The sequence below is a fragment of the Etheostoma spectabile genome, chromosome 19 (genome assembly GCF_008692095.1).
Source record: "Etheostoma spectabile isolate EspeVRDwgs_2016 chromosome 19, UIUC_Espe_1.0, whole genome shotgun sequence".
NCBI classification, from domain to species: Eukaryota; Metazoa; Chordata; class Actinopteri; order Perciformes; family Percidae; genus Etheostoma; species Etheostoma spectabile.
Genome location: NC_045751.1, coordinates 8,486,338 through 8,504,290, shown reverse-complemented (window position 1 = coordinate 8,504,290; position 17,953 = coordinate 8,486,338). Strand labels below are relative to the sequence as shown.

Genomic DNA, 17,953 nt, shown 5'->3' with positions numbered 1-17,953 from the left:
GATGCATTTGACATCTGTCCATCCTTAGCCTTCATACTACTTATTGTTGAGGGTAAGCCAGATGTTTCCGTCCCATCTTTGTCTCCGGGCCCTTCTTTACCTTTTTCCTTTGCCGTCAAATCCTGCTTTTGGTCTCCATCTGTGTTTGCCTCCACTCTTTTCTGCCACCTTCCTCTTTTCATCGGACTTAAACGGATCATTTCTGTTTCAATCTCCACCTTGTCCTTATTTACCTCTGTCTTCCTTCCTCTTTCAGCAGCACCACATTCATGCCGGTATCTTTTCATCGGACTCAACATGAGGCTTGGCCGTTCTGCTTCGTCTACATTTACGCTTTCATCTTTCACACCTGCTCTTGGTATGGGGTTGGACGGTTGCTGTGTAGCCTTGGCTGCCTTGTTCTTTTGAATTCCTAGCCTGTTATGTACTGGCCTTTTTGACACAGTTTTTGACCTTAAGCTGTAAATTGATTCTTTTGTTGAACGAGTAACTGTCTGAACTTTTGTGCTCTGCAGAGAAGATTGGGGTATAGAAAGCTTGTCCTCCTTGTTGGTTTTGCAGCCTCTTGAATTTGTGTTATTAGCATTGTTAGCCCGCTCCCTACTCTCCCCTTTATCTCTCCTGTTTCTGCTTCTTTTCGTCGGACTTGGAGCTGGCAGAATCTCTTGTACAGTTGCCTCCTCCTTCACGTTTACTTCCAGTTGGTCCTCATCCCGCATTTCTCTCTTAGGGGAGGACTTCATCTGGCTTCTCTCCATTGCTGAGTGCTTGATTTCCCCACTCAGCTGCACTTTTTCCTCAGTTGCCATGTTCCAGGTTCTTCTCTTTACAACACTAGTCATTTGAATCCCCTCCCCGTTTCTTTCCTCACCCAACTCTTTCTCTTCTTGTGGCGTTTTGGTTAGAGGGGGGTTTTCTGCTCCAGTTTCTGTGCTCACGTTGGGGTTATTGGCCTTGCGCTGTTCTCCCTCCACCTCAAGTTTCTGCGTCTCCGCTGTGAGTCTTTGACGTTGTTCCTTCTCACCAATTTCTGAAAATTGCTCAGCTGTACCTGCTCTTTTTGTTGCTTGGCTCCACTGTTCAAAATGACTCTCCTCTTTTTTAAGTAATTGCCTTCCTCCTGAGGACGGTCTCTTCTGTTTTTCATTAACCAGCCTGTTCCTCTCTGGGGTGAATCTAGCTGCTTTCTTAACACTTTTTTCACGTGGTTTCTTCTCCTCTGCTTTCTCTTTAGTGAATTCAGCACTCAGTCTTGCTTTTTCGATTTTATCTGACAGCCTCCGACTTCGTCTAATGTTTGTTGTTTCCCTGGGATTGGTCTTATTCTCTTTCTTCCTTTCAAATGTCTTAGTCATCCCTTCTTCTCTTGAAGCTGTTTGCTTTTGTGTTGCTGCTGTCTCCCTGAGTTCAGAGGATGCCAGGTCCAGAAAGGGCCCCCGGGGGGGGGGGTGGCTGTCTTTTGCAGGCAAGAGCCCGATATAGCAAATGGGGGGTAAAAAAGATTTTGGGGGGGAAAACTGCCAAAAAAGGTGAATTTCTGCCACAACAATTCCACGAGGGAACCCGAAACCTTTTTTAAAATTGGGGGGGAAAATTTTCCCTAAATTTTTAATTTAGGGGAATGGGGGAAAGGAAAACGGGCCCAAAGGGGAGGACCCTGGAGCCCCGGGGGCCCGCTGGATTGGTGGGGCCCAAGGCAAAAAACAGCTCGGGAAACTAGGCCATTGCCGGGGACATCGTTTTCAAGGGAAAAAGGGGGAACCCCGAAACAGGAGGGGGGGGGATTTAGGGGTAAAAGGGCCTTCCTGATGCGTTTGGGGTTCCCCGAGCTGGCCCTTTTGGCGCCAAGGTTGGGGGGGGTCACCCAAAGGGTTTTCCCCGACCCTACCCCCGTGGCCCTAGGGGACCTTTTTACCAATTTCAACCAAAGGGCCTTGGGCCCCAAAACAAAGTAAGACTGAGATAAGTTTTTGGAAAACAATTTCTGGGGGGAAGTAAGTGAGCCATTGGGGGTTAAGAGGGGACCTGGCATTTAAAAGGGGGTTTTTTTGGGAAATTTTAAATGTGGCTATAGGGTTTGGGATTTTTTTTTCTGGGAAAAGGTGAAGGAGGGGGGGAGGGGCCCAATTTTGGGCCGACCCTTTCCCTTTGGCTTTTTGTTCAAGGGGATTTGTCCAGGGGGGTTTTGGGTTTGGGGGTCAACTGTGAGCCGGGGTTATCCAAAAAGGGGGCGGTTTTTGGTTTGGTTTTGTGGTGGGGGTTTCCCCCTTAAAAGGGAAGCCCCCCAATGGGTTTTTTTCCCGGTTTCAAAGGGGTGACGCTGTGGAAATCCCCTTTAGATTGGTGGGGATTATCTTTTTTTCCTTTGGGAAGCTTTCCCAAAATTCGGTAAACCGAAGGAAGAAAAAAACAAAAAATATTTAAAAAAAATAATTTTAAATTTCCCTTTGGGCAAAAAATTTGGGAAACTTTTCCTTTACAAATTAAATTGCTAAAAAAAGGGGGGCAAAATTAAAAAAAATTAACTGCACTGGGGCCCGGCTTTCCCGGAAAAAATAATCTTTTTGGGGGAGAAAGGGTTCAACCCCGGGGGGGAATTAGGGTCTAAATATTAAATGTATTTTCCCACCCCCCAACACCCGGGGCAAACCGGCCCCACAAGGGCCTAAAAAAACCTGGTTTGTGTCCCACCTCCCTAAAAAAGGGCAAGGGGGGCCCGGGATTTTAAAAAGGGGGGGGAATTTAGGGACTCGTATTTAGCGGCGACCCCAACCCCGGAAAAATGAAAGTAAGAATAAAGGGGGGGGCGCAAAATTTTTTATTTCAAATTCCATAAATTTTTGATGGAAATGTTTTTTAAAAAATTGAAAATTGGGAACACCAAGGCCCAATACACTAACTTTTTTTTACTCATCAAAAACCCCCCCCAAAACCTTTTATCCTACAATTTTCCCCTTTTTTTGGGAATTTTTTGTTGGGAATTTGAAAAGGGTTAAAAAGACAAAAGAGTTTTTTTCCCCAAAGCACCCGGGGATTTTTTTGGGGGTCATTTACAAGGGTCAATTTAACGGGCGCGAAGGGGGATGCCCCCAAAATTTTAAATTTTTTTTTTTTTTTTTTTTTTATTATTTATTCAAACGTACAGCAGCTCTCATGGTTTTCCCAAAAACCCAGATGCTGAAATTGACTCCTCCCCCTTGATAACCCTTCTTCCACAGGGTTTGCAAAAAAACATTTAACAGTATTTTGTATTTCTTAAACCCCTCTGCTCTTTTTTTTTTCTGGGAAAAAAAGGTCAGAAGCCCCGGGTTTGCCCAAAAGCAAAAACCCAGGTACCTGCTTCAGGCAAACCAATCTGGGGAAAAGAAGGGGAACGATTGAGCCCAGAGGACTATAAATATTTTTCCCTTATTCGCCCCCCGGGGATCAGAAATTATCCCCCAACCCAGAAAAACGGCTGGGAAAAAAAACCCAACAAAAACAAGATGATCCTTGGGGGGATAAAAAAAGCTTTTGCCACTTTTGCCTAAAAAACCACCTGGGCATTTTGACCCCTAAAAAAAGCTCATGACCTTAAAACCAACAAAAAAAAAGGGGGGGATAATGGTTTCATGTTGTTTTAACCCCACTGATAGGTACCTCCGAAAAAATTTCTCATACTGCCATTTTTCGTCCAGATATCCAAAAATGAGCTGTGTCTGCTTCATTTTTCTCATCTTCCTTTTTTGGCCTCCCGCTGACCCTTGGTCGGGGGGGCGTTGATGGTGCTTCTTTTTTAAAACCAACTGACATTCCCCTGGTAAAGATAAGTTTCTGATCAATATTTGCATTAAAACAAATTGAAAAAACTATAAATCGGGACAGCTTTTGACCTATAAAAAACATTTGGCGATTAAAGTGCAATCCTTTTTTATAGAACCCTAAAGACTGATCATGATTTTTTTAAATATAAAAGGGACCTGAGGGATCCACCCCGGAGTTTTCTCCAAGTCGTTTCTCCAGTGTTTCTTCCTGCAAAAGATGGAAGATCCGGAAAAACCGGGCCTTTTGTTCCTTATCCTTGTTTTTCTTGCATTTGAAAATTTGGTGGATCACTTTCCTGCTCTTCTCCGGGAGGAAGAGTGAAAAAAGGGAGAGAAGGGGGGGCTAAAGTGTCAGTTCAACCATTTTAATTTCTTTTAAGTGACACATGAGGGTGCGCATATAAGAACATGAGAAATTGTTAATACTGATGGATCAATGCTCAATGACCCCCCCCCCCCCCCCCTGACTAGTAAACATTATAAATCATCATTTATCGTTAAAAGTAAAATATTAAAGTCAAAGCTACTACTTCACCCCCAGTGCAAGAAGGAGTGCTACTGTAGGTCAGCAGCAGTCAGACTCTTTAATACAATATCATAATGTAGCACCGCTAGCTGTTTCTGCAATATGAGCCATCACTGGACAATGTTCTACACTGTGCATATTTATTTATTTATCTATCACTATTTGTTATCCAACTGTGCAATATTTCATTCAGGGCTGTAGTCAAGACCACCTTTGTCAAGCCCAAAACAAGTGCAAGACCAGGACTAGTCGAGTCCAAGTCAAGACCGAGTCCAAAGAGGTTTGAGTCCGAGTCAAGACCGAGTCCAGGACAGAAAAAAAGGTCTTATGTATGACAGTATCGAGACAATACTTTTGGGTTTCACTTTACCTCCAATATTATTATCAACATGATAAAAAAACCTGGACTCGGTTGAGACTAAAAGCCATATTGGGCAAGACCAGTGGCCGAGACCGAGACGAGAAGTCTGAGTCCAAATACTAGCGAGTCCGAGACAAGTCCGAGACCATAAAAAAAACAGTCTTGAGACCAGACTTTAGTCCAAGACCGCACTCGAGTACTAAAACCCTGATTTCATTTCTATTCATCTGTAGATTTGTTCATATACTATCTGTTTACATTTCATATTTAAGGGTGTTTATTATTGTGTAAATATGTTTAGTTGTATTCCTATTGTTATTATAGCTCATTTTTTTCCTTCTATTTCTTATACTTATATTGTATTTTTTCTCCTACGTCTACTTAATGTGTATGTGTGTTATTCTGATGTGTGTAAAGCTGCTGTAGGACAGGAATGTCCCCAGTGTGGGATTAATAAAGTCTATCTTTTCTTATCTTATCTTATCTTCACTTAACTGTCAATTTACCTTTTATTAGTGATGGTTATTATAAAGTGTTACCCTTTCATGTCACCACCTTGCCCTTAGAAACCCTTGACCTCTGACCTTCTGACTTGTTCTGCTCTTCAGTCTGCTCTGTCTCCGATATCGCCCACATGCTGACCTGCTGAGCCGTTCTCCTCGAGACCCTGGGGTGAAAAAGGGTGACGGAAGATACAGTAATCAGTGTTTCAACGTCTGAGATCACATTGTCAGCTGAACATCCCTTACCGGTCTGGACTGCAGAGCTGATGGACGGACACCGCCTGTGGACACGAGCACCAGCTGGGATGAACCTCAGGCAGGAGGTGCCAAGAATGACGAGGTGAACATGCGCTGCAGCAGCACTCTGACGGGCTGCTGATAGGCACCAAAAAACAGGAACTACAACCAGGGGTGACTATGACCTCCGGTAAAAGTGGTGGAAATCCAGGTTGGAACCTGGCATCAGGGGTTAAAGTCTGGAGGTTGTGGTGAGAGGGACAAACACCAGGCAGGACACTGAAGGAAGAGGGGCAGTCATGAGCTTGGGGTTGGACGGGGCTTGGGATCAGATGATGCACAAATTGCTGGTTTGCGTCGCTTTGTGTCCAATACAGAGTGTCTGCTCTGTGGTCGGGGTTGGCTCTCCTCTGGAGCATGTCTACAACTGGAGGACTGCTCAGCAACACTGATTCACCAGTCACGAGATAAGGTTCCGGCGGACAAAACTGTCCACCTCGGCTTGTCTGAAATGAGGGTTCTGACAGCCTCTGGATGTCTGGCTCCTCTTGGGGAGCAGGAACCAGTTGGTGGTAATGTGAGGAAAAATTAGAAAAGTTCAGGGATCCTGACTGAGTAGAAGCAGGCTCTTCTCTGTCACGTAGGAAGATCTCAGGCAGAGAAAACATTGGCTCCATCTTTTGTCTGTGGCTTGTAACTGTCAGAGGAAAGTGAGAATATAAAGGGCGATCAATAGCAATTTGACCAACTCTAACAGCAAAGATACCATTACAAGAACCCAATGTGAAAACCATGTTTATTTAAATGTCTTTAAAGTAGCAGTATTTCTGAGTATTTCATAATACTTTTCAATTGGCAATCTCCAATCTAGCTACTGGTGTGAAGTTAAAGTTAAAGTTTTTCTTTTAATTGCCCGAGAACATATACTGGGGAACAATATAATCACATAAACATCAACCTGAAGGACCGGCCAAACCACAACTGCCGGAAATGATTTTTTATTTAAAACAATGATTTTATATTTATTGATTTTGTCACCTAAATGAATATAGAATAGTGTAGAATATACTGAAACAACAGAAGACATTACAACTGTGACACAAGTACATGTAATATGCATAAACCTTCAGCCAACTGCACCTTGAGCTGTGTTTTCAAGGTTACTTTTTTTTATAAAATCCTGGACTAATCAACACTTTTACTTTTAAATTCATACAGCATCTGCTACATTTCTTGATTTACAGCAACACAGTAGACTCATGCAATTGTCTGTCCCAACTATGTGTAACTATACACTTATAATTTAATACACCTTTGGACAGTCATGCAATGTTTTAACTTTTAGTGGCAAATAATAAACATTGTAGGTCAATCAAATAGTTCTCATTGTACCTACCTTTTCACGTGAGAGATGATTAGTCTTCAACCAAATTATCAGTTTGCATCTGCATTATGTTTTAAAAATAAACTTGATGTAGGTTGTTTTGCTTTCTTCTGACTGAATGTTCTGTGCATAGAAACATTCCAAATTTCATAAAGTTTTAAAAATACACATTTTATGCATTTTTTTTATACAGTATAGCTAGTACATTTAGAAGTGTGCACACTAATTCAAATGGATTATTTGCAACTGCACAATCCAGCAACCAACATTTAATTCTCGTGTTTTCAGCAGTTATTTTTTAAAACACAGGCCACAAAAATGAAATATTGTTTGAAATTTTGTTTTATTTTTTCATGAAGTAGCCCAAAATAATCTCTTTGTTGGAATATAGATTGTAAAAACGGTTTCATACAGTGTGTGGAAAAACCACAACCTTGGAATGATGAAAGTTACTGTGTTAAGAAACACGATTTCCCAGAATGCCGAGCGCCTTTAATTCTAAACCGGATATCCGTCCTGCGAATGAGGGAATCTTCCTTAGCAGCACGTGGATTTCGGAATAGAAAGAGCGTGTAACTTGCTACTTTTGAGATTTTTATCGCTATAAAGCAAGCTCTTTGACATTTTTTGAAACTTTGAAAGTAACTAGTCGTCGAGATGTTTCTGCAGTTTTATCTCAATGATAACGGGGACAGAGTCTACACTCTGAAGGTAACGTTAACGTCGTGTTTACATCCTTCACATCTAACTTTATTCTGTTTCAACCTATTTTACTTCTTTATTAACGTAGTTTAACCGTGTCTTATATACTGTGGCTTACTGGAAGAACTTAAACGTAGTCTCCATGCTGTAAGTCAACGCTGGTTCACGGTATTGTGACATTAGCCGAGTTAGCTTTAGCTAACTTTAGCTTTAGCTTTGAGCTAGGGGCCTCAAACACAGTCGTTCAGCTGGAACGGGAACGTTATATCTTGTAATTTTCATATTAAACTTCCGGTGTGGAAACAAAGCTTGTTCAAATCAAACACGCACTTAAAAGACAAGGTTATCGATTTAAAGTTCATCGCAAGTGACGCCTTCCAATGAATCTATTTCCGGTGGTATAAAGCTATAACGTTAGATGAAATACCCCAGCAGAGGTGCCCGAATCCTTTCATATGAAGGGCCAAAATGGATCTGGATGGAAGGAAACGGGCCCAAACTAAATGTTGATATTGAGGAAAATAATGTAATTCTTGCCTTTCTCCGTAGACAAAACGTACGAACAGTAGTTCATTTAAATGGGATGTTTAACAGCACTGTGCTTTTTTTCTTTTCTATATATCTTTAAACTTTACAAACATGTTAAATATTTATTGAACAGTTTGGCATCAGGTAAAAAAAAAAATCATTTCTATCCAGTGAATATTATAGCTTGAAAAATAAAAAGGACATATATACACAAATAAATAAAATTTAGAAAAGTGGATTAAAACATAAACATCAAAAACATAAAATACAATACAAAGACAAAGATGAGATGGGCTAAGGCTATATAATTATATTTCCTTAAAATCTTGCAGTAGGTCAGCTATGTAGATAATTTTCTTACTATTGATGATTTGGATAAACTCTCAAAAGTTTCGAAAAATTCACTTCTGAAGTGAGTAAAAGCTGGTCGCGATTTAGCTAATTTTGCTTTATGGATATGAAATTTCCCTTGTAGAATTAGTAAATTGACAATCCTGTGTAATTTTTGTTGTTTTTTGTGATCATATTTAAGAATAACATCTTTTGCTTCTAATTTAATTTGGTGATTCTTTTGAATATTTAAATAATTTTCCATGTTTTTCCAGAATTCCACCGAGACCCGACACTCCCAGAATAGATGTATAATAGTTTCTTCTTCAATTTTACAAAATTCACATTTACTACCCACCGCCGTGAATCTTGAAACAGCACTGTGCTTTACATTGCTGTTAAATTCAGATTACGTACTTTTTGACTGCACAAAATGGACGTTTTATATTCATTACTTTTAAAATAAGAGGAAAATAAGCATGAGCATGTCAAATCCATGGCGGGCCAAAACAAAGAAACTTGGCCCGCGGGCCCCAGATTGGGCAGCCCTACCCCAGACAGTCAGAGAACTATGGGCTGCCAGCTATTTCAATAATGTAGCAGCCGTTAATCAATGCGGTTTCAAAAGAGTGTGTGTTTGCATATATGCAAAATATTGGTATAGCCATCACAAGTCACCAGAATCCAAGTTTGTCTTCACAAAAAAAGCATTTAACACATGGTCCCGGCAATATATTTATAATTCTAATGTATTCTTTGCTTTGTAATCATGTCCTGGGGTTTGGATTCTGCTTTGCTCTTGCATTGCCAAAACTATCTAGGGTTGCACAATTAATCGCAATTGTATTAAAATCGCCATACGCAATATCCACATCGCTGGGGGGCACATTACTTGTTAGTGGCAAAATATGTGTCAAACCATTCTGAATTAAGTGGTGCTGCAGAGACATCCCTGCTTACAAATCCTATCCTACAGAATACAGAAAACCTCTCTTTGGTGCAGATCCTCGCTAAAATCACACTATATATATTTTTTTAAATTTCTTTCAATGTCAATATTTTTCAATGAGAATAATGGTACAAAGCAGTCATTCCCTCCAATATCGTGAATCATGTCGCAATCGCAATATCGGCTAAAATAATTGCAGTAATTTTCCTCATATTTTGCAGCCCTATGTTTGTGTATGCTTCGTGGTGCAGGTGGGCACAGTTTGTTTTTGTTGCAGTTTGTAGACCCCGGGCTGTCTACAGGGACAGTGTTTTTACAGTGTGTTCAGGGGACCGGCAGATAGTGAGATGTTTTTTTTTTTAGTGTATTCAGGGGATAGAAGCTCATAGTGAGATGTCTTTTTACAGTGTGTTCAGGGGACAGGCATCTCGCGGATAGTGAGATGTTTGCTGTATGTGACAACAATTGTAGCCTAAAACACGTGTGACATTGCCTTCATCACAATTTATCGATTGACATAAATTAGCAGCAACAAATATAAGTTAACTATCAATCAATGCAAACATTCGGTTTCCAGCAGTTTTTTTTTCTTTGTTTCTTATTTTAAATGAATTATCTTTGGGTTTTGCAACAACTTAAAGGGTCCAATTTGGAATTTGTGACATGCATAGGTCTATTATCTGAAATATGTCAAACTATGAGATAGTAGAGGGAATAACTAATATATTACATGCTAATGCAAATAACCGTTGGTTGCAGCTCAGCAATATACAAATAGCCAAAATCAATTGAAACCCATTCATTGTTACTTTTAAATGTAGGAATTGTAATGCACTCTTATTTCTTAAATGAACACCACAAAGCGGTTATCCAGTTAGGTGTCTTGGTCTATTGTTTTATTTTAAACACATCTCCCCACACTGAAATAAAGTGTTTTGCCATCTATTTCCTTCGTCACCAACAGAAGATTTGTCCTGATGGGCAGCCCACCAGCTCAGCCCACCCGGCTCGCTTCTCCCCAGACGACAAGTTCTCCAGACACCGGGTGACGGTGAAGAAACGCTTCGGCCTTCTGCTCACCCAGCGACCCAGGCCTGTTCTCTGAGAGAGAGACGGAGGGATGGAGATCAGACCGAGGAATTGAGTGATGAAGGCTCAGATGAGACTCTAAAGCAAACAGTCAAAAACCCGTTGAGGATCCCAGTTTATGAACGTGCAACCAAGATTAGTCAAGTTTCACCCAAATTCAGGGGGCTACTCATGCGTTGGATGTCAACAGTCGTTATGGATGTTTTTTTTACTGTCATTTGTTGACATTGTTATATTTTAGTTTTCATTCCAAATAAATGTTTGGGTTGATGGTTCCTAGTCAGTTCTCTCTGTGTATAAAATCCAGGCGGGTGACAAATTAAAGAATGAAACCCAAACAAATGAGGGGAGAAATCACCGGCATCAACTAGGGATGTAACAATATGAAAATGTAACCTCACGGTTATAGTGACCAAGATGATCATGGTTTTGCTATTGCGGTATTTTTAAAAGATTGTTCAATGCTTTTAGCAGGAGACAGGATAACTATCTTCAATCAACTGTGTTTCGGCATTCTTATAATAACCAAAATATGCCCATGCTTCAGACTTCTAAGAGGGCTGATGAATGTTCTGAGCGCTGTCCCTCTCCTCCTCCTGCCTTCATGCCATTTGTCTGTGATCATATGCACGACCTGTTGACTGCAAAAGAATTGTCTTTTTGTAAGAAGTGGGAAATGTTATTTAGAAAAGTTGCTTAAGATTTTAGGAAAAACATGTATTAACATAGTTTTTCTCAGATGAGTTTTCATAAAGTAGACTCTCCATGATTTAAACAACCAACACCTCAGCTTTAAAATGGAATGTTTTTCTACAATGAAGTGAAAAAGCGTACACATTTTTTAATGAAGCGTGATCTGAAAAGTAGTAACTGCAGCTGCTAGATAAACATGGTAAAGTAGAACTATAACATTGCATAAAATGGCGTTATTCAAATAAAGTAAAAAAATAAATAAAAAATCCTTAAAATTAAACTATAGAATAACATTACTGTACCACTATTGGTACTGTACTTTTTTTAAATATACTTTGTGTACTTGTATGTATTTATGGATGTTTTGGTTGTACTGCTGTAACAACCGAATTTCCCTTCTGAGGATCAATAGAGGTGTGTATGATCTCTTAAAACAGGGCTGGCTGGTCTTTTAAGACTACGTTTCCCAGCAAGCGTGGATCGGTTGTTCGTCACCACGCATGCGCTAGCCGTTGGAACGACGGCAAGGGAAATAGCACCAGCCAGGCGCCTTTGCGTGTTTTTTTTGTTGGGTCTGCTGGACAAAAAAGTGCCGAGAAAACCTGGGAGAGGAGCCAAGTCTTCCTAGATGTAACTGAAAGCAGCCATATGGTGGAAGCGTTCTGTAAAGGAAACTTGAGCCAGGTATGCGATTTACGTAACTAACGTGTAAGGTTTGAGATTTCCAGTGAGCGATTGTCGCTGTCAGTGAGATAGCCGGAGGTCCGTGGAGTTCATCAACGGCATGGCTAGCCTTTTGCTAATGTTAGCTTCGGCTAGCTGTACAGACTGCAAGTATTTTCTTAGGATGGCGAAGGCATAGCCCGCCCCACTCTGCCTCTGATTGGCTTATCCTGACAAAACGTAATCAATAGTCCTCTTTCTATCTAGACCTAACCAACCTAGCCAGAGCAGGCAGTGAGTACTGGCCAATCGAAGGGAGAGTAGGGCGGGTCATGCCTTCGCCATCATAGGAAATATTTTTTGGCGTATCGACTGAAGCAAAGCGCCCGCGAACACCTCACCCGCTACCGCTACAACCCCCGGGTACCCAAGCTACCCAAGTGATGGCTCAGTGTCTGACATGCTGCGCCTTCTTCACATGATGCTCAATTTAAACGAAAATCATAACTGTGTCATAAACCGGCTAGTTATGAAGCTGCGCGCCATTCTGATTTTAGCCGGGTTCAAATGCGTTTAACTGAACCGAAACCGCAGCTTCAGGCAGATGCCGCATTCCATTTCTCGTGAAAATTATCTCTAAGGTTAAGCCGAAACACCTGCTAATTATTGACTGTAAAGATTAAATTGCCAGCTCTGTGTATGTTTTTTTTTTAATATCGACAAGTGTTTACTAACCGGTTCAAGCCAGAATTATTATGGCTTGCTTAATTGGCTTACCGTGGCAAGTGAGTGCCGGGTAGCAGGATCACTATTAATCTTTAAGTTGCTGGTTGGGACTAATTAGACAATGTGTATCCTAAGGCGTGTTTTGTATAAATGCGTGTCTTTGGATCATATTGGTTACGGGTAACGGCCGCATTCATTTGAGCCCCCAACGTCGGAGACTGACAGCTAGGTTAGACGGCAGGATGCCACTGTCTCCTTATGTACTTCCTTAATAATACTTTGTTAGTCCAGCTCAATTGACTTACACTGGCAAATAAGTGACAGTTGGCAAACGAAGATCACCATCAATCCTTAAGTTGCTGTTTGGGACTAATAAGTAAAGGTGTTCCAATTCTCTTTTTTTATTTTTTATTTTTTTTCTCTTCCTTACTCGACCGATTCCGATACCGATACCGAGCCCGTGCGTACCGAATCATTGTGAAGAAACGGTAACACTGAAATCACTTCCGGCTAGACAAATCCCATTTCATTTGAATTGCAGAGATAGGAAATTGGCAAACTTGTTTATCACTGTTGACATTTTAACCATAATTCTAACGTGTGTATATAGATTATATAGATATATAAACATATAGATATAAACACGGAGGTCTGACCTAGCATCTCATCGCCGGTTGGACTGACTGCTAGTTTTTAGTGGTGTCCTTTTCTTTAGTCTGTGGCCCAACAAATACATGAGGTCTCCAACCTTACGTTAGTAAAAGTGTTGAAAAAGAAAGCATCACACCTGCATTTTAGATGAATGAGATGAGAGTATATCCAGTTTTTCCTCATCCGCGTTTTGCTCCCTGGAAAGCGTTGTAAAGAAACATTGGCATTGAGTCGATACTACTAACCCTTTATGGATGTGAGATGATTGCTATTATTGTTGTATGCCCTGACTCAGGTTAAACTCTTAAGTCAATGAATGACATATATGACATATTGATTGTATATCAATTAGGGATATTTTTATGGTATTTGGGGAACTGTACACTTAACCAAATAGGGTTAATAACTAGGGTCATTTATCATACTTGCTAATTAGTTGCTCAGCAATATATAAAAAGACAATTATAAGTGATGCAGTGTGATATTTGTCTAACTGAATAGAAAAACAATCCTTTAATGCTCAAAAACAACAGCCTAAAAAATTGCAAATCTGAGCTGAAATGCCAGAAAGGAAAAGAATATGTTATGAACCTTGTAATCTTCTAATATTACTGCTTGGGCTGACCTTGGACAAAAAGAGGAAACTTGAGGTTTTATAGCAACCATATCTGCTGTAATAGCACATGTGTAACTAGGGAAGGAAAAGGAAAGGAAAACACCCTTGCCTTGTGTAGCGCACGTATTGCGATATCTGTGTCAGAATATTGATAACACATACTGAAACTGTACCAAGTTATAGTAAAAGATTAGTGTGACTGGAGCAGTGCAGTATGGGTATACAACTGAGTTAGGGGTGGCAGTAGCTCAGTCCATAGGGAGTTGGGTTGGGAACCGGAGGGTCACTGGTTCAAATCCCCGTATGGACCCAAAAAAGTTGGGAGTGTGGATTGGTGGCTGGAGAGATGCCACTTCACCTCCTGGGCACTGCCAGGTGCCCTTGAGCAAGGCACCGTACCCCCCCGACCGCTCAGGGCGCTGGTTCAGCTGGCAGCCCACTCACTCTGACATCTCTCCATGTATAGTGCATGTATAGGTCCTGAGCATGTGTGTGTATTTCAGGCCTGTGTGTGAGTACTAACAAAAAGTGTGTACACAGAGTGCAGTACAGTAATTTCCCCATTGGGGACTAATAAACAAATTATCTTTATCTTATCTAAAAGATAACAAGACAGGTGAAATTTGCAATTTGTCCTTATGTGTCCAACTGGTTTCCTCGGTCCATAGACATGCCATTGAGTTGAGTTAGAGACTCCTTATTGCCCATAGGTGTGAATGTGTTTGTCTAGACAAATAACCTGTTCAGGGTGTTTATCTGCCTTTTACACAGTGCATGCTGGGATAGGCCTCAGCTCCCCCGCTGTGTTGGCCAAAACGTAGCTAGAAGTTTGTGAAAATAAACTCACCCCCTTCCCAGGGAGACACTTTTCAACATGAACCAGCAAGAATAGAATTACGGCACTCCTTATCTTGCTGTCTCCCCCCCCCCCCCCAATCTCTGAATGTGGACAGACAAAGCATGTGAGGCTTGCAGCATTATAAAACAGGAAAATGTTGCCTCTGCATGCTGAGTAAGAGAAAACAGCCCGCAGCTACTGACACAACCAGATGGAACCGCTTTCCTTTAATAATTAAATTATGAACCTAAGTAAAACAACAATTCAGCTATTTCCACCTGTCTTGTTGTGTCTCGTTACGTTGCATAGTTGACTTTGCACCTGCGAGGCACACGGGTCAATAGTTCATACCAGTTATTGTTTTATACCACCTTCATTTAGACAGATGTCACACTGTTGTGGTAGGATAATCCCACTGTTAAATATTTCCTAGAGTTAGTTTAGCTTGGGTAATTTATATAAATCCAGAGTGGCACCAGCCACTAGCCAAATGTTGGTATTATATATGCAAGTGGCTGTTAAATTTGCTTCACTCACCAGCCAAAAAAACAATGGTAATCTATTGAGCGGCTGGTATAATTTGAACATTCACTAGCCCTTTGGCTGGTGGACTAAAAAGTTAATTTTGGACCCTGAGGCTGGTGTATCCACATGGTTTTTTGTGGTTCAGAATGGGCCTTTTGGGTAACACATATTAAGCAGGGGTCTGTGGAAAGTTTTGAGATTTAAAAACTTTTTATTTCCTGCATTCTGATACATTTTTATGTACCAATTTTTGGTGTTGAAACACCTTTATTCATGTAAAGGAAAACACAAATCCAGGATGCAGGTGACAATTCAAAATGTAATGGAATATAATGTAGTAACATGGCTTTCACATTAGGGACCTGGGCCTGGATCCGAGTATTTTTGACACCAAAGTCCAGTTTGCTTGATGAGGGGGGACACTGCGTACCTGGGCACGGTTGGTCGATCTGTGCCACTTAGAAAGGTGTTCTCGAGTACGCTCCGTGTGGGTCTCAGCCACAGCAGTCAGAGCTCTGGTGATAAAACAGCAGTAGCTCCTCCTCCGGACTGGAGCAGAGCTTCACCTGCGTCGCCGGCCCCCACTGATGGCGGACCCTGGGGCAGACTGGGAGAGTCCAGTACAGCCTGACTGCATGGTAATTCAGGTCCAGTGCACAAAGCAGCTTAGCTGGCTTATCTGCGCCAGCCGCATGTGTAAAATTAGCAGCTGTGGATGCGAGGGGAGGGAGAAGACGTTTTGGCGATTTCTTTTCTTTAGGGCTGGCTTAAACCGTTTCGGGGGGCGCTTTGCATTCAGAGCAGTCAAATTTATTGTGACCTTTTACTGTGTTGAAGGCATGTTGAATGTTGAATTTGTTGCTTTAAGAGCACAGATGTAGACGTGAAGTAACTATCTGCAGATCCTTTCCCCAACACGTGCAGATTCTTTTCTTCTGTGCATGATTTTAATATGGTGCTATAGAGGAAGTATTGTAAAACTGTTAATCTGATTATCTTTTTAAGTAAATGCATTGCATGAATGTAAATGCAACATGTAGCTAACTAACATTTTAAGATACTTTTTGCTGTGTAAACTAATTTCTGCATTATTGTTTTTCTCTCCTGTCTCAATCTTCTCCCTCTGATGACTTTTCTTCCCACCATGTTGTGACCACCAATGGGTGCCAATAAATATTAGAAAGACATTTGAATCTCCAAGGTGCATGGCAGACACATTTTTAGTTGTGCTTACTTAAGGAGCTTGATAGAGACATACTCAACTCTTGTTTGCGTACGTTCACTTATTGTCTCTGGTAGCTGCTTGAAACTTGTACACTACATAGCAACACACTTATAGGAAAGGAATATGTAGTTCTGTGTCACTTATACATCCACTACAGTTCAAACAGAAAAAGGGGATTGACACTTGTAGGCACAGAAAAAGACCTGTGACAGATTTTCTTTCACATGCCTGTTGGCAACCAACCACTTTGCTTCAATGGAGAATTGCAGCTGCAAAAGAACAAACTGTAGAAGTCGCTGTTACCTCAGCATCAGCTGGGAGATAGCCTAGCCTCGCTCAGCTCAGGTTAGCACCCCTCGGCTAGGTAGTCAGTGACCTCCCCAGCCCCATCCTTCTCTTCCTGCATCCCACACAACACCCCCTCCCTTTCTCCTTTTTCCAAGTGCGTTGCCATGGCATCAGTGCGCTTCACGGTGACGGCCATCAAGGCGGAGGACCTCCCGGGGCTGTCCGACACGTCTCCTGACATCAGCTCCCGGTCCGGCGCCCGTGTGCGCTTCGGCTCCAGGGAGAGCGTCAATCGAAGTGACCTGGTCAGCGAGGCGTCGGGAGGAGGGACGACTACTGCAGCAGGTGCCGAGACACCGGACTACAGCAATGTGGAGCAAGGTGAAGGACACATCCACATAGACATTATGTGTTGGTACTGTAGTTTTAAGGTACAGTTGGCAAGATTTTAAGTGTTTTTTAAAATATGCCTTTTAAAGGCGTGTAGAGCCTTTTATTTTGGACTGAGCGAAGTGCTTCTTTTGTGGAGAAATAAATAGCAGATCATACACCTGGCCTGTTTGCCAACCTGTTAACTTTCTTGAATCCAATCCCACTACTTATGGCGTTTTTCCACTGCATGGTACCTCCTCGACTCCTGCTATGATGATCAGCCACGCTCGCCTCACGCATGACTCAGTACTGATCTGCAATGGAAAATGGAGGACGGGGCACCTCGGCCGAGTTGAGCAGGTACCATGTAAGGGAAAAACGCCATTAGATTGCTACAGGCAGTGAATCCACTCTTTAATCCATATAAGACATGTCAACCAGCCACTCCTCTACACCAACACATTGGCTTAGTAAAAAGTATTTAGTGTCACACCTTTTTAAACAGTTGCACCGGTCTGAAATCTGAAAATGAAGTCCCTTTTTACAGATTGGCTGCATTTTCAGTGCCATGTTGCTATTTGATTTCCATTAGACCCTATGAAGAAAAAGGGAACGGCAGTGTCCCAATCATGTGTATGAAATGTCTGTATTGTCACTGCGCTGCATTTTTATGAGCTGTGATTTTCTGGCCATGGGTCACATCTCTTGCCCAGGTCCAGCAGGCTCCGTCTCACACGCTGTTACTCTACCAACTGAAGTTAGTTGCATTCAATAACTTCTTCTGTGTTTTTTGCTGTGGCCGCCGCAACAGCGGAGTTATTTGTGGAAACATTGGTACAAATACAGGTTTGCCTCTCATGCTAAACAATATCCCGCTGTGTTAATAACAATTAAAACTGTGGACAAATGTCAGCAGTGAGGACCGGTGCCCTGTCTCTTTGTGT

The 17,953-nt window shown here is 41.7% G+C and overlaps 3 protein-coding genes across 13 annotated transcripts in view; 2 read left to right on the top strand and 1 right to left on the bottom strand.

Moving 5' to 3' along the window:
• Positions 1–3,954: 3,954 nt before the first annotated feature.
• On the bottom strand, positions 3,955–6,933 carry LOC116706937 (uncharacterized). Its single transcript, XM_032544006.1, has 4 exons — positions 6,827–6,933; positions 5,440–6,127; positions 5,276–5,357; positions 3,955–4,111 (listed from the first exon to the last, which is right to left on the bottom strand). The coding sequence occupies exons 2-4, from the start codon at positions 6,105–6,107 to the stop codon at positions 4,055–4,057; spliced, it is 807 nt and encodes a 268-aa protein (XP_032399897.1). The 5' UTR covers positions 6,108–6,127; positions 6,827–6,933; the 3' UTR covers positions 3,955–4,054.
• Positions 6,934–7,290: 357 nt separating this feature from the next.
• On the top strand, positions 7,291–10,687 carry nop10 (NOP10 ribonucleoprotein homolog (yeast)). The gene is made up of 2 exons (XM_032544019.1): positions 7,291–7,525; positions 10,288–10,687. Exons 1-2 carry the CDS (start codon positions 7,472–7,474, stop codon positions 10,426–10,428), a joined length of 195 nt encoding a protein of 64 aa, XP_032399910.1. The 5' UTR covers positions 7,291–7,471; the 3' UTR covers positions 10,429–10,687.
• Positions 10,688–11,609: 922 nt separating this feature from the next.
• slc12a6 (solute carrier family 12 member 6) overlaps positions 11,610–17,953 on the top strand; it is a 31,098-nt gene continuing 24,754 nt past the window's right edge. For 7 of the 11 annotated variants that reach the window (XR_004336367.1, XM_032543968.1, XM_032543966.1 and 4 more), the window contains exons 1-2: positions 11,623–11,789; positions 16,793–17,018. Coding sequence is in view for 10 of the 11 variants with exons in the window: in XM_032543968.1 (XP_032399859.1) it covers positions 11,754–11,789; positions 16,793–17,018 (262 nt within the window). In the remaining variant the exon portion in view is untranslated. Of the gene's footprint in view, positions 11,790–12,508; positions 12,724–16,304; positions 17,019–17,953 lie in introns of those variants that run through there. The other 4 variants (XM_032543971.1, XM_032543970.1, XM_032543975.1 and 1 more) reach the window with 3 other exon arrangements.